A 21,720-nucleotide genomic window follows, 5' to 3' on the forward strand; every position below is an offset into this window, starting at 1 on the left:
AAAGCGAGTACTTCTTCATAACGGTAATACTAGAGTGTTGTATTGTGTTAGCCATTATGTAGTCATGTATTGTGAAGTCAAGCAAAATGACACCTTTTATTGGCTAACTAAGAAGATTACAATATGCAAGCTTTCGAGGCAACTCAGGCCCCTTCTTCAGACAAGACTTCTCACTACATTCATAAAGGTAAGGGATACACATCAACATGTGTTGCTCATTCTGTGTGTTTGAGAAAAAATCCACGAGACCTTTCAAAATCTTCTCAAGAAAAGGAACAACAATGAGCACCATTGGTTCACATATGGGGACCTGAAGGTTCTGTGTTTCTTACTGGGTCAGCAGTCATGGCATATAAAGTTAACATGTATGGGACAGAAGAGCCAAGAATTTACACTGGGTTCATAAGGAAAGGCCAGCTAGCAAAAACCTTTAGTTTGGTGCCTAAAATATCATCAGACCCGGCTTGGTGGATCCAGATAAAGTGCTGCTACCACTGCATTATATTAAGTTTGGTTTAATGAAGTAGTCTGTCAAACTTCCATCAAAAGATGGAACCTGTTCTATGGATTTGTGCCAGACGTTTCTGGGATTTCCTGAGGTTAGATTGACCTGTTTGCTTGGTAGGTAGACTGAAGGTGGTCCACCAGAGGAACTGTGATGTCCTTCACGTGAGATAAACAGTGGCCTCTTAAAGGTTTTTATAACCACAGATATCAAAGCCTGTAGTTATTCAGTCCTGTTCTAGGCTTGTTGATTGTGGCTAGTTTGGAGCACATGGGAACTTCACACAGCACTAATGATTTTTTAAAAAATCCATCTGAAGACAGACCAGTTGATCAACACAGATTTTCAAGCAGAAGGGTGAGACACTGTCTGGGCCTGCTGTTTTCTTGGATGTTGTCTCTTGAAGAGCCGACACGCATACTCTTCACAGATGTTCAGTGCAGATTGGATAGTATCTGGTGTTGGGTAGATAATCTGATATTAGAAAACTGATTTCCAGTGCGGAATTTGATGGTGCGATGAATAACCTGCAACAACAGAGGAGTATATTCAAAGATGCTATTTAAGTAACAATAAAGATTCAAATTATAAAGACGTTGTGCAAAATGTAAGCAGCATAAGTCTCAAAGTTCACTATTTGGATTCGCAGGGTGAAAGAATCCATCAGGATATCAAGGCCTTGGGAAGAATGTACCGGGGACATTGGAACGCCTGCATGATAGTGGAATACTGCTGGGTGATTATAGAGATACACCAGAAAAAGCGTACAAAGAAATGCAAGCCTAAACTAGAGACGCTTTGTAAAGCAATGGATATGTAGTGTTGCTTTCTTTGAGTTTGACTTAATATTTTCCTGTTACATTGATTTAGGACAATATGGCATACATGAATAAATGATGTAATTTGTTTAGTTTTAATTATATTTCTTTTCAATTTTGTATTTAAATGTGACATAATAGAAAATTCTATTCAAATTTTATTCACACTCAAAAACACTCAATTGAAAAAAAATTGCATGAGTTTAATTTTACAAGCCTGTATTATTTATTTGGTATCATGCCTGGTTGTTGAGCTGGGTCACGGGGAAGCTGGAGCCCAAAAATCAAAATTGTGCAAATGATCAACTTTCAAGCACAACCTGAGGAATTATCTGTAGTAAATTATACAGTAGGTACTGAGGTACAGGTCTCAAAAAAGGATTTCAGTATTATACAATACCAGTAGCGGCGCTGAATACACTTAACTTGAGCATTCCTAGTTTTCATCCTCTTTCTCTGTACATTTAGCATTCGTTTGCTCGGAGGTTGATGCGCTTGCTGCTTCCTGGACAGCTCTTCTTTTCTCCACTCTAACAGCCCGCTTCTTCTGTTCTTATTACATTAAAACTGATTAAGTCAGTGTTTTTGTTGGAATTACTCAGTACAATTTCCTTAATTTTTCACGAAAGCTGGTACTTAAGTGTTCAATCTGCCTCAAGAATGATTTAAGATATAAAGAGTTAGGGGAAGTGATGGCGAAGGTGGTAGGGATAAGAACGGCGCCTGTACGCGCATGTGCCGCACTGCCGACCTGCTAAACGCTGCCGGGAGTTGATTCTACAATAAAATAAAGTTAGATAAAAATAAAAAAAGGAATAACCTTAGAGGTCAATCATCACCCCAAAAGCGGATACTAGAAGTCATGTAGTTTATGTGTACAAAATTTCAGGTCAATCGGTCAAACGGTTTGTGAGCTACAGGTGATTTAAAATCCTGGACAAACGAACAGCCACAGTAGCATATTATAGAAGAAGAAATGTGCACAAATGATTTATGCAGCAAACTAAAATACTGTAGCATTCTTAGACCCGATTCCTCCAATTGAGGGTCGTCAGGGGTCCATATATCACAGAGCCCACCTGCACACTCACACTGGACACTTTGGACTAGCCAATTAACCTTAAACAGTACATCTTTGGTGATGTGGGCTGATAACAGGAGTGCAGAGAGGATAAACAACTGAAAAATGTAAAGAACTCGCTAACTTCAAAGGGTCAGGATAGCGGACGGCTGGATGGATCTATGTACAATACAATACAATACAATTCATTTTTGTATAGCCCAAAATCACACAAAAAGTGCCGCAATTGGATTTAACAGGCCCTGCCTTTTGACAGCTCCCCAGCATTGACTCTCTAAGAAGACAAGGAAAAAATTCAAAAAAAACCCTAGTAGGGATAAAAATGGAAGAAACCTTTTGAGAAAGGCAGTTCAAAGAGAGACCCCTGTTCAGGTAGGTTGGGCGTGCAGTGGGTATCATAAAAAATGGGGTCAATACAATACAATACAATACACCGAACAAAACACAAGTTCTACTCAATACAATATAATAGTAAAATAAAAATATTACAAGTACAGAGCAGAATTTAACAGTAGATGATATCACATAATAAGATTTGGATCTATGTGTTCGGGCGCATGGATACAATTTATTTTGTTTTGGGCGGGCTTTAATTGACTAGCCTATCGGTGCGCGTTGCAACTGCTCTGTCTTCTTGAGCTAAGATAATTGGCTGTGTCCTGTTAGAGGCGGGCTCCTGTCTTTGATGATTGGCAGCTTAGAGAGAGTTCGGCGTGTATAATGAGTAACTGGAAAAGAACAATTGTGCTCATGCGGAGATTTCGGGTTGGACGATCCCCCAAACGTGATGAGACACAATAACGATTTGTTCATTTTCTGCATTCTCCTTTTACTCTCTTCATATTGAGATACTTCCCAGGGGAATAAAGGAGCTATCGGGCCATTATCATGGACGGGGAAAATATCTGCAGAGAAATGAAAGACCATCTTGCCTCCAGTATCGAGAAGACAGCGAAAGCGACATCCCGCAATGTCCTTCGTAAACTTGAAGAGACTACGAGAGAACCGCTTCCTAACTGTGCAGTAAACAGTGCAGAAGTGGAGATTGGAGGCTGGAAAATAGGGGGCGTACGCACCCGCTATGTCTCTAACATCATCGAGGAGGCGGTGATGGAGGCTGCTCGGTCTCTGATGTCCGAATATGACGGCTTTCTGAAGAAGCGATTTACTGATTTCGCATGCAGGATATCAGCCTATGAAAAAGAGATCGAAAGTCTAAAGCAGCAGCTACGAGTATTCCGACACGAGACGAGAGCCGTGCCTGGAGATCAGAGCTATAAAGGCAAGGCGCCGTCGCGATCCACAGCATGCCGCAGAGATCAGCTGTTGAATATAACAAAACAGGCCGGGGCTCTAAAAGTTGAATGCAGACTAGCTGTAAAACCCGGGGCGTCAATCCCGCCGTGCTACCCTAACTAGGAAGTAATTGAATTAAAAAGGGAGATGGATCTGCACGACTGCACGGTAGAAACTACAGATTACAGGTCAATCAATTCATCTCCTGCTATGTCAGATGTTCTTTCTTCTTCTGGCATCCGCGACGAAATTAAGATGAGCGCAAAGATACCTGGGTGTGTAGATCAAGGTGCGTGTAACATTCCCATAGAGAGCAAGAGCAGGTGACACTGTTCATGGGGTTAGACTGTTCTTTGATACCAGAAGCAGAATTTCCAAATAAATAATCTAACTTAAGCAGTAAGACGCATGATACAAGAAAACATTTCTTTCTTTCTTTCCTACTTTCTTTCTTTAGAAATGCCCATAATATGTCTTAGTGCAGCTGTGCAATTGGAGATTGTATTGATTTTTGTGGTCCCATGCCCCAACACAACCATTTTCATTTCTCTTTATTTTATGCAGTATTAGACAATTCAGGGCAAACTGGGGTGACAAGTAGGATGGGACAGTTGTGCATTATTAGTGCTGCTGTCTCACTGATATATTAATCTTCTTTACCCACCTATTCTGGGCATTATCACCGGAGTGTATCACAACAAGGATAGGGCACAAAGAAAAAAAACAATCATAGAACAGAGTACCAGTCCATCACAGGGTGAACACACAAATTCACACTAGGTTTAATTTAACATGAAAAATTCATGTCTTTGTGTTGTTGGAGGACACCAACATGGATACAATGTAAGCTCTTTGCAGAGAGCATCCAGGAAATTAATGTAGATGCTGATATTATTTCGATGCACTCTTCTGAAGTGGCCAAAGTAATGTGAGGACTCCAAGAGGAGCCTGGGAAGCAGGCTGAAATTCTCACATGAACACCCAGAGATGGTGCACCCAAAATTGGCAGGAGCTCCTACTCTAGTGACTGGCTTTGACCCACATGGTGCAAAGATGTGCTTAGCTTCGAAAGTTCAAAAATAACAGCAATGTTCACAAATTATAGCCAAGCCTCACCAGAGGCTCCAGGTGTGGATGATAGAGCAAACAAAGAATATTTATTTACATAAGGAGATTTATTTTAGAAAAATCAGAAAATATAACAAAATGCTTAAAAGAGGTAAAAGGAGTTTCCAACAATGAAGTCCTAATCAAACCAGAACCAAAACCCTATCCAAAAAACAGAATCCCCAAAACAGAAGCAAAAAGAGTCAAAAAGCTAGTAAACACAAGAAAAAGAAAAATTAAAAAGGGAAACTCACCAACCACCAAGCACATACAATGTACCACAGATGGACTGCAATTCCCATGAGCCCTTATAGGGCAGGTAGCAGTCTCTTAATGTAGATTGACAGGTGGCCACGCCTCTTGGGGAGGCACTCACAAAACACAAGGGTCATAACAAAACAAGGTTCCACGCATATAAACCAACAATTAGTAAAACAGATAGATAACTAATTAAGCAAATACATAATTATACAAATGAATAAATAACCACACTTATGTAAATGATAATAACTAAAGGACCAACAACACATAAAGAAAGAAATTTAATTATAAGCCAGGACAGTGACTCTCTTTTCAACATGGTAGATGTGAATCAGCAGAGCTGCCACTCCACCACCCTGTCCTCACTGATTCAAAGTCCTGCATTTGAGGCGATATAAAGTGTGCACATTCTCCCCATGGGTCAGTGAGTGTATCCATAGACTCTTTAAATTTCTTCAAAAGATGTGTGCATCTAAACTGGCCATTTGTGAGTAATTGTACCCTGTAATGAACTGGCACCTCATCCAGTGTTTGCTTCAGCCTTGTGCCTGATACCATCAGTACAGACTCTGATAATGAATGAATGAATGAATGCAATAACAAATGTCCAGGATGTCTGAGAAGCTTGAACTAGATTTGAACTTCAAAGTTATGGCTAGGCAACATTATTACTGGGAATTTTTCTTGGTGTTTTTATATATATATATATATATATATATATATATATATATATATATATATATATATTGTAAAGGACCGAGGAGACAGCAAGGGTTGGGGTTTTCCGGCCCGTATATTGTACACACAAAAAAGGTCAAAATTATAAACAAACAGTTCATAATGCGCGCGCCGACTCCTGGCGTCGCGCCATTTTATTGGGGAGGAGCGGAAGTGGAGGAATGCGGGAAGGACCGCAAGGGAGGATGGGAAGGATGGCGTCAGGGCAAGATGGCGGAGGAAGGGCGGAAGTACGCACTGCGGTCAATCCAGGCCTATGGTGCAGGAAGGTCTTTCTTTCTATGAGGAAGCAGAGGGAGAAAGTTAATACCCCCATTCCCTGGCGAATGGTTTCCCAGGTGCTATCGAATCAATCCGGCCTCCTACTGCGCGTGCGTGACACGATCCCCCTTAGCCCAGGACCGTCAGGTCGGGCGGACCTAACCGAGAGGTCGTGAATCGAGAGAGGGCATCGGCATTGGCCTGAAGGGTGCCCGCCGATAAGTGACAGTGAACTTATACGGCTGTAAGTCCAGGAACCACCTGGTGACCCGCGATTCGACTCTTTGTGTAGGGACATCCACTGAAGTGCAGCGTGATCAGTCACCAGAGCGAATTCGCGACCCAGCAGGTAGTAACGGAGGTGGGTCACTGCCCACTTAATGGCCAAGGCCTCCCTCTCCACTGCAGCGTGCGGGTCTCCCGGTCCATCAGTTTCCGCTAAGGTACATCACAGGGTGCTCGACACCATCGGCGCTTTGGCTCAGCACGGCACCCAGGCCTGTGTCCGGCGTCGGTCTGGAGAATAAGCGGGAGCCCAAAATCGGGCGTCCGTAACACAGGTGCCGGCGCTAGGGCCTTCTTTAGGTCACTGAGCGCGTGTTCTGCTTTGTCGGTCCACACCACGTATAGGGGAGCGCCCTTTTTTGTCAGGTCAGTCAAGGGTGCTGCTCTTTCAGAGAAACGGGGAACAAACCGGCGGTAGTAACCCGCAAGCCCCAAGAAAGCCTGCACCTGTTTCTTGGTACTCGGACGGGGCCATTCTAAGATGTCTTTAACTTTGGAGCTCTGTGGCGCACCTGTCCTTGTCCCACGAGGTAGCCTAAATATTTGGCCTCCTTTAATCCAAAAACACTTCCGGGGTTTATGCGGAGGCGGCTTTAGCCAGTGTTAGGAGGACAGCTGCGACCTGCAGTAGATGCTCCTCCCAGGTGCGGAATAGATGACAACGTCATCCAGGTAAGCGGCACTATAGGACTGGTGGGGCTTCAGCACTCTATCTACCAGGCGTTGGAAGGTCGCGGGGCCCGTGCAGCCCAAATGGGAGGACCTTGTACTGCCAGTGCCCGCTAGGGGTGCTAAAGGCCGTTTTCTCCTTTGCGGATGCCGTTAAAGGAATTTGCCAATACCCTTTTGTCATGTCAAGGGTAGTCAGATATCGAGCCGTACTCCAGCCGCTCAAGGAGGTCGTCAATGCGGGGCATGGGGTAGGCATCGAACTTGGAGATCTGATTCAGGCGTCTAAAGTCATTACAGAACCTCCAGGAGCCGTCTGGCTTGGAGGCGAGGACAATAGGGCTGGACCAGGGACTATGGCTCTCTTCAATTATGTCCATGTCCAACATACGTTTCACCTCCAGTTCGACCTCTGCGGCGTTTTGCCTCCGGAGTCGGTAGGGCCTCTCGGACGATTACCCGGGCTCCGTGACTATATCGCGGCTCAATCAGCGCGTCCGCCGGGTGACTCGCTCACTACCTCGGGATGGCTCGGAGTGTTTGGGCTAACTCCTGCCGCTGCTTGGGGGTCAGCTCTTCGCCGAGGTTAAGGGCAGTTGTGCTTGCGAAAGGGAGAGTGACCTACGGGAGCTGGGAGCTCCTCTCTATCTCTCAGGGCTTTAACAGGTTGACATGATAGATCCTCTCACTTTCGGTCGACGATTGGGCTGTTTCACCAAATAGTCGGCAGTCCTTTCTCTCCTTAACCTCGTAAGGCCCTTGCCAGTGGCGAGCAGCTTCGAGTGGGAGGTCGGGGCGAGCACCATAACTTCGGTCCCAGGCGGAACTCCCTGAGGGCGGAGTTGCGGTTGTAACACCGGGCCTGCGCTGCTTGCGCACGAGTCACGTGCTCTTTTAGGAGGGGCCTGATCTTTGTGAGTCGGTCGCGCGTTGCGCACGTACTCTAAAATGTTAGAGGAGGGAAGAGCCTCGGCCTCCCAGCCTTCTTTTAGGATGTCGAGGATTCCCGGGGTTGTCGCCCGTATAGTAATTCAAAGGGGAGAAGCCTGTAGAGGCCTGGGGTACCTCCCGGTAGGCAAAAGCACGGCGGGAGGAGCTGGTCCCAGTTCCTGCCGTCCCGCTGACTACCTTGCGGAGCATCTGCTTAAGCGTCTGATTAAATCGTTCGACCAACCCGTCAGTTTGCGGGTGATAGACTGGCGCTTTCAGGTGCTTTATCTGCAGTAATTTGGCTACCTCCTTGAGCGTATCCGAAGTGAAGGCGTACCCTGGTCCGTGAGGACCTCCTTGGGTATGCCCACGCGCGGAAAACAAATTAACCAGTTCCGTGCGATGCTTTTAGTATTAGCGGGCGCAGGGGAACCGCCTCTGGGTACCGGGTGGCATAGTCCACCATGACTAGGATATACTTGTGGCCACGGGTTGAGGGCTCCAGGGTCCCACCAAATCGACCCCTATCCTTTCAAAGGGGATGTCCACGAGGGAATAGGGACTAGAGGAGCACGGTCCCTCCTAGGAATCTGGCGGGTCTGGCACTCGGACAGGATTGACAGAACCGCCGGACCTCCTCATTGATCCCAGGCCAGTAAAAGCGGCTTAATCCTCTCCAGTGTTTTTCGCCCGAGGTGGGCCTAGGAGGTGAGCATGTGCCAACTTCGCATATCTCCGCCCGGAAGGTACGCTGAATTAGCAACAACTTCCGCACCTCGCCCTCATGGGTAGCCACTTTCGGTACAACAGATCATTCTCAAGGACAAAGAAGGGTTCCAGCGGTGTGGATCCGTCCGCTGTTGAGCTGTTAGGCAGAACGACGCATTCGGGCAAAGCGCGGGAGTCATCATTCCACTGCTCCCTCTTAAAGGAGGCGGCGTGGACCGAAATTGATGGTCCAGGCGCGAGGAGTCTTGGGGCCTGGGCCGGGAAGAGTTCCTGGCTAGTCCCTTCTCCGCGGAATCTTCGGGTCAAGGTCCGTAGCCACGGAAAGGTCCCCCGAGACACCAGCGCCCATAGGGCCTGCCCTTGTGCACGGCGTGGAGGCCGGGGAGGGGTGCCTTTTCCCCTCATAACAAGATCCAACGAGGCCCGGAGCGGCGAATGGCTTACCGCTGATTCTTTTAGACCAGTCTTGTCCCAAATCACTGGGAAGGGGGTCAGGTAACACAGCGACCGTCATTTGGATTGGTTCCCCTTCCAGGTGACATAGCAGTGGCGAACGATATGACCTAGTCCCCCATGCACACAGGTGACCAACAAATGCTGTTTTAACCACTGTTGCGGTAAGACAAAGCGGCGAGCAACAATGGTAATGTTGCTGCGGAATCAAACAAAGCCACCACGGCGTGCCCATTTAGCAACACCACTCCCGTATTCGACTCGCCAAGGGATGCGGCGGGTACAATACCTCTCCGGATGTCCAGCTGCAGTCCATAGGCTCCGGGCGATGTGATGGGGCAGTTTGGCAGCAGGTGACCGGTCTCGCCACACTTGAAACAGCGCGCGGACCCGGCCTCTCTCTGGCTCTGGCTGGCGCTTCTGCAGCGCGTCGAGGGCTCGGGGTGGCCGCCCGTCCCTGCGGTTCCAGCGAGCAGGCTTTTCTGACCCCCAAGTCGGAGGACCGCCAACTGGCGCTCCAGGGCGTCGAGGAGGCCCGACATGTTCTGATAAGCGTCCTGGACCTGCTGGGCGAGGGAACTGGGCATCGCATTGACCAGGCCTTCACAGGCCACCCGCTCGACCACTTTCCGCCTCGCCGGGCCTCTGGCCGTAGCCAGCGGCCCATCTTGCCCCAGAACTTCGAGCGCCTGGGCGCGAAGGGCTTTTCAGGGTCAAAGACCCAGTTCCGCCATTCGCCGCCTGCTGGCCGGGCTAATGCCGTAGCGGGCCAGTATTTGGGCTTGAGGAGGTCGTAATTAGCGGCCTCCTCCTCAGGGAGGTCATAATAGGCCAGGCGCTGGTCCTTCAGGTATGGCGCCAAGATGGGCGCCACTGGACCGCTGCCACTTTCGTTCGGGTGGCCGCCCTCTCAAACATGCCCAGGTAGGCATCGGCGTCCTCGAAGGGCCCATCGGACTATAGGAGGCGGCTGCCTGGGCGGGTCTGGTCTCGCCCGTTGGGCTTCCACTAACCTGGCCTTCGTGGCCTCCAGCTCCCGGTGGTGGCGGCTTGCGCAGCTGCAGCGCCTGGAGCTGGTCATTCATTCCTGCAGCACGTGTTGAGGTCCTGTCCCTCCGTCATTCCGGGATCTCTCTATCCTGCCGACTCGCCAGATTGTAAAGGACCGAGGAGACAGTAGCAAGGGTTGGGGTTTTCCGGCCCGTATATTGTACACACAAAAAACAGGTCAAAATTATAAACAAACAGTTCATATCGCGACGCCGACTCCTGGCGTCGCGGCCATTTTATTGGGGAGGAGCCGAAGTGGAGGAATGCGGGAAGGACCGCAAGGGAGGATGGGAAGGATGGCGTCAGGGCAAGATGGCGGAGGAAGGGCGGAAGTATCGCACTGCGGTCAATCCAGGCCTATGGTGCAGGAAGGTCTTTCTTTCTATGAGGAAGCAGAGGGAGAAAGTTAATACCCGCCATTCCCTGGCGCTAATGGTTTCCCAGGTGCTATCGAATCAATCCGCTGCCTCCTACTCGCGTGCGTGACAATATATATATATATATATATATATATATATATATTCTATATGAATACGACAGATCACGCTCACATATATAATAACCCAACATGTGACGAATTGTCAGCAATATAGTTTCGAAAGACAGAGCTATCAAAGACAGAGCTGATAACCGTGTTTATCCAAAAGCACAACGCTATTCATCGCAAGCAGCAGATCCGAGAAATGACTAGCGCATAGTGCCTGCACAGAGGGTTGGTGAGCTAAACAAGCAGGGGGCAGAACCCCCTAGTACTGTAATAAGAATGATCATCATCTTAATAATGTTCACAAGGCACATATAGACACATAAAAAGAATTATCTGGGTTCAAAGCACAACACAGCTGTGAAACTACTGATTTGCTTAAGGCAGCAGACTCTATGCAAACCATATTTATTCTGTTAGACATCAGTCCAGCATTTGATACTGTCAAGCATGATATTCTACTGTCTAGAATGGAGAACACTCTGGTTATCTCTATTTATCAATGCATTCCAGTATTTTAAGTCCTAGATGACTGTTTGGTAAATGTCTGTTGACTTGCCAACAACTGGGTTAGAGTTAGGAGTTAGGGAAAGGCCAGGGTACCCATGGGTTCCATCCACATTTGTCCAAATTTGAGCCGTCTGTTTCTGGCCCCCCATGAGTGCCCAGAAATGCATGGGCTGTCGCCACTAATTTGACTGGGCTTTTTCCATCTTCAGGTCCCCTTGTATTAAAATCTGTTGAAAATTTTGATTTGATGTATCCCTTTCCTCTCTGTCTTTTTCTTCTCCTTATTTTCTTTACCTAAGGGTTCTGGATGGTAATTTTAACATTGGGATAAGGGTTAGGTTTGGGGTTAGGCACCTGTCACACTAGTTCCTAAAGGCTCTGTCCTCATCCTTCTGTTCTTCATCTACATGCTTTACTCCAGGCATATTATTTCTAGCTTTGGACTGGGTTATCATTTTTATGCAGATGGTACTCCAATCTGTTTCTGTGTTAAAAGAGTAAGTTTCTCTTAGATTTCTCAGCTCACAACTTGCCTTAGTAAAATTTAAACATGGATGGAACATGACTCTTTAAAATTAAACTGCAACAAAACTGAAGCCATGCTAATTGGCATTAACTGTTAGTTTAAGTAAATGTGTTCCTTTTAAATCACACTTGGTGCTGAAATCACCAGACCTTCTATTGCAAAGAATATTGGTGTCTTTTTGGATTCCTCCCATTCTTATTCGACCCACACTTATCACATTAAAAAAACGTTCTTACTTCCACTTCCATAACATATCCTGTGTTTGTTCATTCCTCTCCTTTACTAATGCTGATAAACATATTCATCCTTATATTACATCCCTCATCAAGTTCAGGAGCTCCCTACTGGCGGGTGCCCCTTCTAATTTGCTCTTACAGCTCTTGAACTCTGCTGCACAAGACCTTACATGAATCAACATCATTGAGTACATCAGAGTCATCTTGCTCTGCTATTCACTGGCTACCTATGTCTTAAAAGATTGAATGTAACATTCTATACTGCTCAAAAGAATTAAAGGAACACTTTTTAATCAGAGTATAGCATAAAGTCAATGAAACTTCTGGGATATTAATCTGGTCAGTTAAGTAGCAGAGGGGGTTGTTAATCAGTTTCAGCTGCTGTGGTGTTAATGAAATTAACAACAGATGCACTAGAGGGGCAACAATGAGATGACCCCCAAAACAGGAATGGTTTAACAGGTGGAAGCCATTGACATTTTTCCCTCCTCATCTTTTCTGACTGTTTCTTCACTAGTTTTGCATTTGGCTACAGTCAGTGTCACTACTGGTAGCATGAGGCGATACCTGGACCCTACAGAGGTTGCACAGGTAGTCCAACTTCTCCAGGATGGCACAATATGTGTCATTGCCAGAAGGTTTGCTGTGTCTCCTTGCACAGTCTCAAGGGCATGGACGAGATTCTAGGAGACAAGCAGTTACTCTAGGAGAGCTGGAGAGGGCCATAGAAGGTCCGTAACCCATCAGCAGGACCAGTATCTGCTCCTTTGGGCAAGGAGGAACAGGATGAGCACTGCCAGAGCCCTCAAAATGACCTCCAGCAGGCCACTGGTGTGAATGTCTCTGACCAAACAACCAGAAAGACTTCATGAGGGTGACCCAAGGGCCCCATGTCCTCTAATGGGCCCTGAGCTCACTGCCCAGCAGCATGCAGCTTGATTGGCATTCGCCATAGAATAACAGAATTGGCAGATGCACCACTGGTGCCCTGTGCTTTTTACAGATGAGAGCAGGTTCACCCTGAGCACGTGACAGAAGTGAAAGGGTCTGGAGAAGCCATGGAGAACATTATGCTGCCTTTAACATCATTCAGCATGAGCAGTTTGGTGGTGTGTTAATGATTGTCTGGGGAGGCATATCCATGGAGGGTCACACAGACCGCTACAGGCTTGACAAAGGCACCTTGGCTGCCATTAGGTATCAGGATGAAATCCTTGGACCCATTGTCAGACCCTATGCTGGTACAGTGGCTCCTGGTGCACCCATAATTCCTGGCCTCATGTGGTGAGAGTATGCAGGCAGTTCCTGGAGGATGAAGGAATTGATACCATTGACTGGCCACCACACTTTCCTGACCTAAATCCAATAGAACACCTCTGGGACATTATGTTTTGGTCCATCCAATGCCACCAGGTTGCACCTCATTACCCAGTCTATATCAGTATAGATATCCAGGAGGATTTCTTTTTCCCATTGAGATCTGATGTGTTTTCAAAGTGTTCCTTTAATTTTTTTGAGCAGTGTATTAATGACCTATCAGGCTTTACATGGCCTTACTCTGGACTGCATCAGTGCTTTCCTCCATCACTATGCTCCTCTTTACCCACTAGTATCTAGTGATTCTGGCAATGTCACTGTATTCCATTTTAGTTTGCTCCATTCAACAAAGTCCTCCACTAGGGCAGGCCCGGACTTAGGTATTATGGGGCCCTAGGTGAAAGGGGGGTCCAGGGGCCCCCTGAGGGGGGTGGAGCCCCCCTGGAAGCTCTGTAAAATGCGTGAAAATTAGACCAAGGAGATGTTTTCTTGTAATGTTACGAGGTCATCACCCTGCGTCCCTTTTTCGCCCGGAGTAGTTAGCTGCGAGGTGGAAGGATTTTTGAGATCTTGACTTCTTCTTTCTTCTTCGACGAATGATGATGAGGGCTGATTCACTGATGTGAATGTTCGACCCATAGAGATCTTGACTCAAACCGCTCCGCTTTATAGACAGCCGCCCATGCGGACACGCCCCTGCTGGCCCACGTGATTTAAACATGCGAGGGGAGGGGCAGGCCGGGGGCCTGGCCGCCGTCGATCCGGGGCCCCCCGGACGCTGGGGCCCTAGGCGGTCGCCTACTTCGCCTATGCCTAAGGCCGGGCCTAACTAGGGTCCTGTACTCATTATAATGCCCAGCACTGATACAACCAGCAATAGCTGAGTCCTTGGAAAATTTTGTTGACATGATTCAGTATTGCATCTAGTGTCTAAGGTGTATGCTGTCAGAAGGAAGGGAGCCAGTGCAGCTGCCGGTGGAACCCTTGTGCTACCCATGGTCATGTCCGAAATGTATTTCTTAAGCTACACTAACTGTGGTCTGCCAGTTAGATAGTTCATCATTCAGGGCACAGTGGTAGCATCAGCGTGCATTGATCCAGAACCTGTCACCCAGCTATTTGGTTTGTATGGGGATGGATGCACTTCTTCTCCTTCTTCTGTTCGGCTGATCCTGTTAGGAGTCGCCACAGCGGATCATCTTCTTCCATATCTTTCTGTCCTTTGCATCTTGTTTTGTTTACACCCATCACCTGCATGTCCTATCTCACCACATCCATAAACCTTCTCTTAGGCCTTCATCTTTTCCTCTTCCCTGGCAGCTCCATCCCTACCATCTCCCAATATACCTAGCATCTCTCCTCTGCACATGTCTAAACCACTGCAATCTCGCCTCTCTGACTTTGTCTCCCAACCGTCCAAGATGACCCTCTAATGTCCTCATTTCTAATCCTATCCATCCTTGGCACACCCAATGCAAATCTTAGCATCTTTAACTCTGCTACCTCCAGCTCTGTCTCCTGCTGTCTGGTCAGTGCCAACGTCTCCAACCCATATAACACAGTTGGTCTCACCACCATCCTGTAGACCTTCCCTAATGAAGTTAAAAAAACAAAATCCTCACCCTGCTGCCCTGTTTCTCCAGATGGAAATAGGCTCTACAAATATTCAGGAGGAAGATGACTATGCAGCAATCTTAAGATGACTTTACCTAACATAAGTCGATTCCTCAATACATGTAAACCTATCTGAATTCATGGGTTTATGCCCTGGGTCCTCCGCGCATGGACATTACTTTGAGTAGTGAGAAAAGCTTTATATAAATGTAAAGAATTATTATTATTATTATTATTATTATTATTATTATTATTATTATTATTATTATTATTATTATTATTATTATTTCAATCTAGAAACTGAAGATATGAATTATTTACTTTTTAAGGTCCAGCCCAGTAGGTGGCAGCAGAGAGTCTTATTAGGCTGTGTGTTATGGTAGACGGGCCTCTGAGCTGATTGTCCATTTAAATAAAAATTAGGAGTCAGAACTAAAAGGACAGTTGGGAGCCAATATATGGAGGAATTTTTCATACAAAATAAAATAAATAAATAGGAAAATAAATATATTCATTGTGAAATGAGATAAAAAAAAATAAATATTAGCAAAATGCTATATGAGCATAAATAATTAAATGTGGGTCACATATGCTTTTTGATGGTTATTTCTGTATGTATTAATTCAATTATTTATTCATTCATTCCACTGACACTGCAAACAACATGAAATATGCCTTGAAATGAAAACTGTAATTTTCATCCATCAGCATACAAGGGCCTATTGACTTGTTAAGTAAAATTCTGAGACCCACCTCTGATGGCTTCTGCTTAAACCAGGATTTCCAAAGGCAAGCAAAGCGCACACTCAAAGTTGTGGTGGACACGAGGGCAAGAAATAATTTTTGCACAAAGCAACTACTTTAATTCAAGAAGCCCTAAATTCATCATCCTCTCAGGAGTCTGTTAGTGACGTGTGGTGTCTGCCTATAAATGCAGAACTCCAGGGACAGAGAATGATGTGCATTCAACTGACAATTGGCCAATCAAAGTACAGTACTTGCTAGAGCCCACTCTCTCAGCACTGATGGGTGGAAGTGACAGTTTTCATTTCAAGGCACATTTCTTGTTGCCTGTGGTGTCACTGAAATAAACCAATAAATAATAAAATGAACGTATAAAGTGATAAACAACATAAACATATACACTTCTATGTCAAAGTTTGGGCCCCCGTCTAAGGTTGCATGATAATTTGCTCTGTCTTTATAAGAGAAGAACACGGCAATATTTTTTTTTTACTAGAGAAATGTAGAAAGGGGATGTTTATCAGACCAAAATTCTTAGTGTAGCATTACGGAGTTGTATGAAATAAAACAAAAATGTAAAAAAAATGGGATGTGCAAAGGTTTGGGCACCCTTTTAATTGCATTAATTTGAAGACCTGTAGTCATTTAATGCTGACAGGTTGCAGCACAAAATTGCTTTGATTAGTTCATCAGACCTTAAACTACAAAGACAAATGCAACCAATCATGATAAAGGTTATTTAACTTAGGTAATTGCTAGCACTGTATTTTGTGACATATTTAATTACTTATGCTCACATATCCATCCATTATCCAACCCGCTATATCCTAACTACAGGATCACGGGGATCTGCTGGAGCCAATCCCAGCCAACACAGGGCGCAAGGCAGGAAACAAATCCCGGGCAGGGTGCCAGCCTACCGTAGCACTCACATATTATTTAGTTTTTTCATATTGGTATATGTCACAATCCATTTATTTATTTGACTATTTATTTTATTGTATGCAAAATATTCCTCCATACCGATAGAAGCAGGATCGTTTTTGTCAATTTTATTTTCAGATAGGCTTATGCTTCCTTGGTGAAAATGATGGGAAATTGTCACTTTTTATGTTATTTACAAAAAAATATTTTTTGGTTATGATACACATCAAAAGATGAAATGCTGTCAGCACCTTGTAAGTCATGCAAATATTATAATTTATGCAATAGCTTTCGCTTATTCACTTAGAATCACAACATGTTATGTTCATTGCGTTCACATTTCTTCAAGATAACACAGTGCACCCATCAACTTTTCAGATACTCAAATCTGTTTAAGGAATTCTCCACCCAAAACAATGATATTTTTATTTAAATATTACTTATTATGTTTCTCATGAAGAACATATACAAAAAAGTTTATGATAGAATACCAGTCAATAGTGACCGATGCTGTACAACGATAAACAATATGAAAAACACTGATGGAGAAAAAATAAATTTGACGTTAACTGTGTCACATAATCTTCATGTCAGTTTTCCAATAATTTGCTCACCACATGCAAAACACATGCATGTTTTTTTGCTAAAATATTATTAAATAGATTCCTCTGGAAAAGTATCATCGCACATCATGGAAATGTAATTCACATAAGAACTGAAAACAGGGACTTGACCAGTGATTGAAGGGTAGAAGCACATCAATAGTTTGGCGTCCTTTCAAGTGCGATTATTTTAGATGAATGAGTTCATTGTAATAACAAAGCAAACTAAAAATGAATACCACATTGAAACAAATATACACACAAGACCACTGATAAACAATGGCTTCCTGACAGTAAAGATCTTTTCTTTTCGCCTTTTACCGCAGAACATCCAGACCTCCTTTTCCAAACTGCTGAGGGAATGTCTGACTTTGGCCTTCGTCTCTTGGAGGTGGGCAGTTTGGCAGTGGAAAGAGGTACAGATGCTAGCAATCTGAAACTCAACTCAACTGGTTACGTCAAGCAAGAAGATAATCCGATGGATTTTGTTGGGCAAACGGACACTAGTTTGGAGAAGTTCATCTCTGTTAAAGAAGGTGACTCTGAGGTGGAATGTCCTCCTGTAATTAAAATGGAGGTAATTGCCGTGAAGCGTGCAGGTGAACATTTAAATGAATTTGGTGTATATAATGAAAATGAGCCCCATCTACGAACTACACAGAGCAGTCCAACCTCAGTCCATCAGGAATGTCGACCTGAAGATAAACTTGTGTTGGGATGTAATTCAATGGTGGCAAAATGCATTGACGAGCTGCAACAAAGCCAAACTGTAAAAACACACATCTATGAAACGTCTTTCAGTATATTTGATGGCCATAAAAGACACGCATATAGTGTCACAGAAAACGAAACTTACAGACGTAATGAAAAACCTATGGCAGACAAATCACACAATTGTATCGAATGTGGGAAGACTTTCCGTCTGGCTCAGCACCTGAAACAACACCAGAGGACTCATACAGAGGAGAAACCCTACCAGTGTACTGAATGTGGGAAGACGTTCCGCCAGGCTCAAAACCTCAAACACCACCAGAGAATTCATACGGGAGAAAAACCGTATCATTGTACCGAGTGTGGGAAGAACTTCACCTGGGTGGAAAGCTTTAAACTCCATCAGAGGATTCACACAGGGGAAAAGCCGTATCAATGCACCGAATGTGGAAAAGCCTTTAATCAGGCGTCAACTCTTAAGCACCATCAGAGGCTTCACACGGGGGAAAAACCGTACCAGTGTACAGAATGCTTAATGACTTTCACTAGAGCTGCACAACTTAAGCAGCATCAAAAAATTCACACTGAACCAAAACTGAACAAAATGTCTGAGAGTGGACTGGCTTTCAGTGAAGCTACTTTTCATCAGGTAATCCATGCCAACAGAAAAGTCTTCCCATGTACAGAATGTGGAAAGAATTTCTGCCGGATGGAGAGCCTCAAACAGCATCAGAGAATTCACACGGGGGAGAAACCATTCCAGTGTGATCGGTGTGCAAAAAATTTTAGCTGGGCGGAAAGCCTTAAACTCCACCAGAGGATTCACACGGGAGAAAAACCGTACCGGTGTACAGAGTGTGGAAAGGCATTCGGTGATAGTGGAAAACTGAAACGTCACCAGCGGATCCACACGGGAGAAAAACCGTACCAGTGCTCTAGATGCGAAAAGGCATTCAACCAGGCAGCAACCCTTAAGCACCATGAGAGAATTCACACGGGTGAAAAACCGTACTTGTGTACGGAATGTGGAAAGACTTTCAACCAGAATTCAAGCTGTAAAAAGCACCAGAGAATTCACCATGGAGCCAAAAATGTGCAAATGTCGACAGATTTGGAGCCTGGCACTAGTACACTTTAAAAAACTTTAATGTTTTCAAGAGGTATTTAAACAAATGTATGTAAGTTATCTAAGATGGATCTACTGAATGTTTTAATTTTGTGCTATATTATAGACCTCTGATTCCACCTGAGATTTCACAGTGGAAAAGAAAAATAAGTTTAATATAATGGTGAGGTTTAAAATTCATTTTATATACAGATTGTAATAGAACAATGAGAGAGAGAGAGAGAGGTTGGGAGCAAGCATTGATACAGCATGTTGTCACACCTACCACACGACGAACCACCAGATTGTAGCCATGCAATGGGTGACACCTCAGCACCACACTGGAACAGTGGTTGGAGTGCCAATCCTGACACCAACCTCCAGGCTTTTCCCTGAAAGTTGGAGGACAAGCTTGCATTGATGTCATACTCATGATGAAGCAATTGCAGGTTAAGGCCTTGCTCAAGGGTCCAACGATGTGTAGAGTTACTTCTGCCATTTACGGAATTCAAACTGACAACCTTTTGATTGCCAGCGCAGATCCCTAGCCTCAGAGCCACCACTCTGCCCTAATAGAGCAATGAAATTCAGATTATTCAGATTAAGCTACCAAGTAGTGTGGTAGACAGTAAAACTTTAGGGGCTTTCAAAACTCGACTTGATATTCCTTTGGAAGAAATACGTGGATAGGACTGGCAAGCTTTGTTGGGCTGACTGGCCTGTTCTCGTCTAGAGTGTTCTAATGTTCTAATTATTGTATCCGTATTTATTTAATTAATTCAGATCATCCATTCATTCATTTTCTAACTTGCTTATGCAGTTCAAGCCTACCCCTGTTTGGGCCACCAAACCATCAAAGGTAGCACACTCACATGCTTCAAGCCAACTGAGGTGTTGCCAACTTCCATAAACTGAACACGTTTCTTTACAAAAAGAGACATTGGAAGTACAGTCATAGCCGAAATTATTGGCACCCCTGGAATTTTCCCAGAAAATGCACCATTTCTTCCAGAAAATTGTTGCAGTTCCAAATGTTTTGGTATCCACATGTTTATTCCCTTTATGTGCATTGGAACAACACAAAAAAACAGAGAAACAAAGCCAAATCTGACATCATGTCACACAGAACTCCAAAAATGGGCCGGACAAAATTATTGGCAACCCTTTTCAAAATTTGTGAGTAAATCATTTTATTTCAAGCATATGATGCTCGTTTGAACTCACCTGTGGCAAGAAACAGGTGCTGGCAATATAGCAATCACACCTGAAGCCAGTTAAAATGGAGAATAGTTGACTCAACCTTTCAGTTGTGTGTCTGAGTGTGCCACACTAAGCATGGAGAACAGAAAGAAAAGCAGAGTATTGTCTAAGGACTTGAGAACAAAAATTGTGGAAAAATATCAACAATCTCAAGGCTACAAGTCCATCTCCAGAGATCTTCATGTTCCTTTGTCCACTGTGCAACATAATCAAGAAGTTCACAACACACGGCACTGTAGCTAATCTCCCTGGACATGGACGGAAGAGGAAAAATTGATAAAAGACTGCAACGAAGGATAGTCCGAATGGTGGATAAACAGCCCCAATCAACTTCAAAACATATTCAAGCTGTTCTGCAGACTCAGGGTGCAACAGTGTCAGCTCGAACTATCCGTCGACATCTGAACGAAATGAAACGCTATGGCAGGAGAGCCAGGATGACCCCACTGCTGACACAGAAACAGAAAAAAGCCAGACTGGAGTTTGCCAAAATGTAGTTGAGGAAGCCAAAATCCTTCTGGGTGAATGTCTTGTGGACAGATGAGACCAAGGTAGAGCTTTTTGGTAAAGCTCATCATTCTACTGCTTACAGAAGATGGAACGAGGCCTATAAAGAAAAGAGCACAGTACCTACAGTCAAACATGGTGGAGGTTCTAAGATGTTTTGCTGCCTCTTGAACTGGATGCCTTGGCTGTGTGCAAGGCATCATGAAATCTGAAGACTACCAAAAGATATTGGGGTGCAATGTAGAGCCCAGTGTCAGAAAGCTGGGTCTGCGTCAGAGGTCATGGGTGTTCCAGCAGGACAATGACCCCAAACATACCTCTAAAAGCACCCAGAAATAGTTGAAGACAAAGCACTGGAGAGTTCTGAAGTGGCAAGTAATGAGTCCGGATCTAAATCCGATTGAACACTTATGGAGAGATCTCAAAATTGCTGTTGGGAGAAGGCGCCCTTCAAATCTGAGAGACTTTGAGTAATTTGCAAAAGAAGAGTGGTCGGAAATTCCAGTTGAGAGGTGGAACAAGCTTGGTGATGGTTATAGGAAGAGCTTGATTTCGTTATTTTTTCCAAAGGGCATGCAACCAAATATTAAGTTGAGGGTGCCAATAATTTTGTCCAGCCCGGTTTTTGAGTTTTGTGTGACATGATGTCAGATTTGGATTTTTTTCTCTGTTTATTTGTGTTGTTCCAATGCACATAAAGGAAATAAACATGTGGATACCAAAACATTTGTAATTGCAACAATTTTCTGGGAGAAATAGTGCATTTTCTGGGAAAATTCCAGGGGTGCCGATAATTTCGGCCATGACTGTATGTTCAAATTCCACACAGGCAGCGATGAAGCCTCAACTTCTAATCCAGCGCTGTGTAGCCATGAAGCAGCCCGGATGCTATGTTTTTCTAATTATATTAAAGGAATGCTCCATCCAAAAATGATATATTTTTGATGTTACTTACCCCGTGTAGTTTATAGTGATGGACAAGAATTTTTTTTTGCCA

At 44.7% G+C, this 21,720-nt stretch overlaps 1 protein-coding gene across 1 annotated transcript; it reads left to right on the top strand.

Moving 5' to 3' along the window:
• Window positions 1–3,813: 3,813 nt before the first annotated feature.
• Window positions 3,814–19,182, top strand: LOC120536841 (zinc finger protein 2-like). The gene is made up of 2 exons (XM_039765357.1): window positions 3,814–3,989; window positions 17,467–19,182. The coding sequence occupies exons 1-2, from the start codon at window positions 3,848–3,850 to the stop codon at window positions 18,987–18,989; spliced, it is 1,665 nt and encodes a 554-aa protein (XP_039621291.1). The 5' UTR covers window positions 3,814–3,847; the 3' UTR covers window positions 18,990–19,182.
• The last annotated feature ends 2,538 nt before the right edge of the window (window positions 19,183–21,720 follow it).

Source organism: Polypterus senegalus, chromosome 10 (genome assembly GCF_016835505.1).
Source record: "Polypterus senegalus isolate Bchr_013 chromosome 10, ASM1683550v1, whole genome shotgun sequence".
Classification (NCBI taxonomy): Eukaryota; Metazoa; Chordata; class Cladistia; order Polypteriformes; family Polypteridae; genus Polypterus; species Polypterus senegalus.

Bases quoted from the DNA above. Each gene is read 5' to 3' on its own strand.
- LOC120536841 (XM_039765357.1), top strand. From the start codon at position 3,848: ATGGATCTGCACGACTGCACGGTAGAAACTACAGATTACAGGTCAATC. The intron at 3,990-17,466 runs GTGCGTGTAACA...CTTTTACCGCAG, and splicing joins ACCTGGGTGTGTAGATCAAG to AACATCCAGACCTCCTTTTC.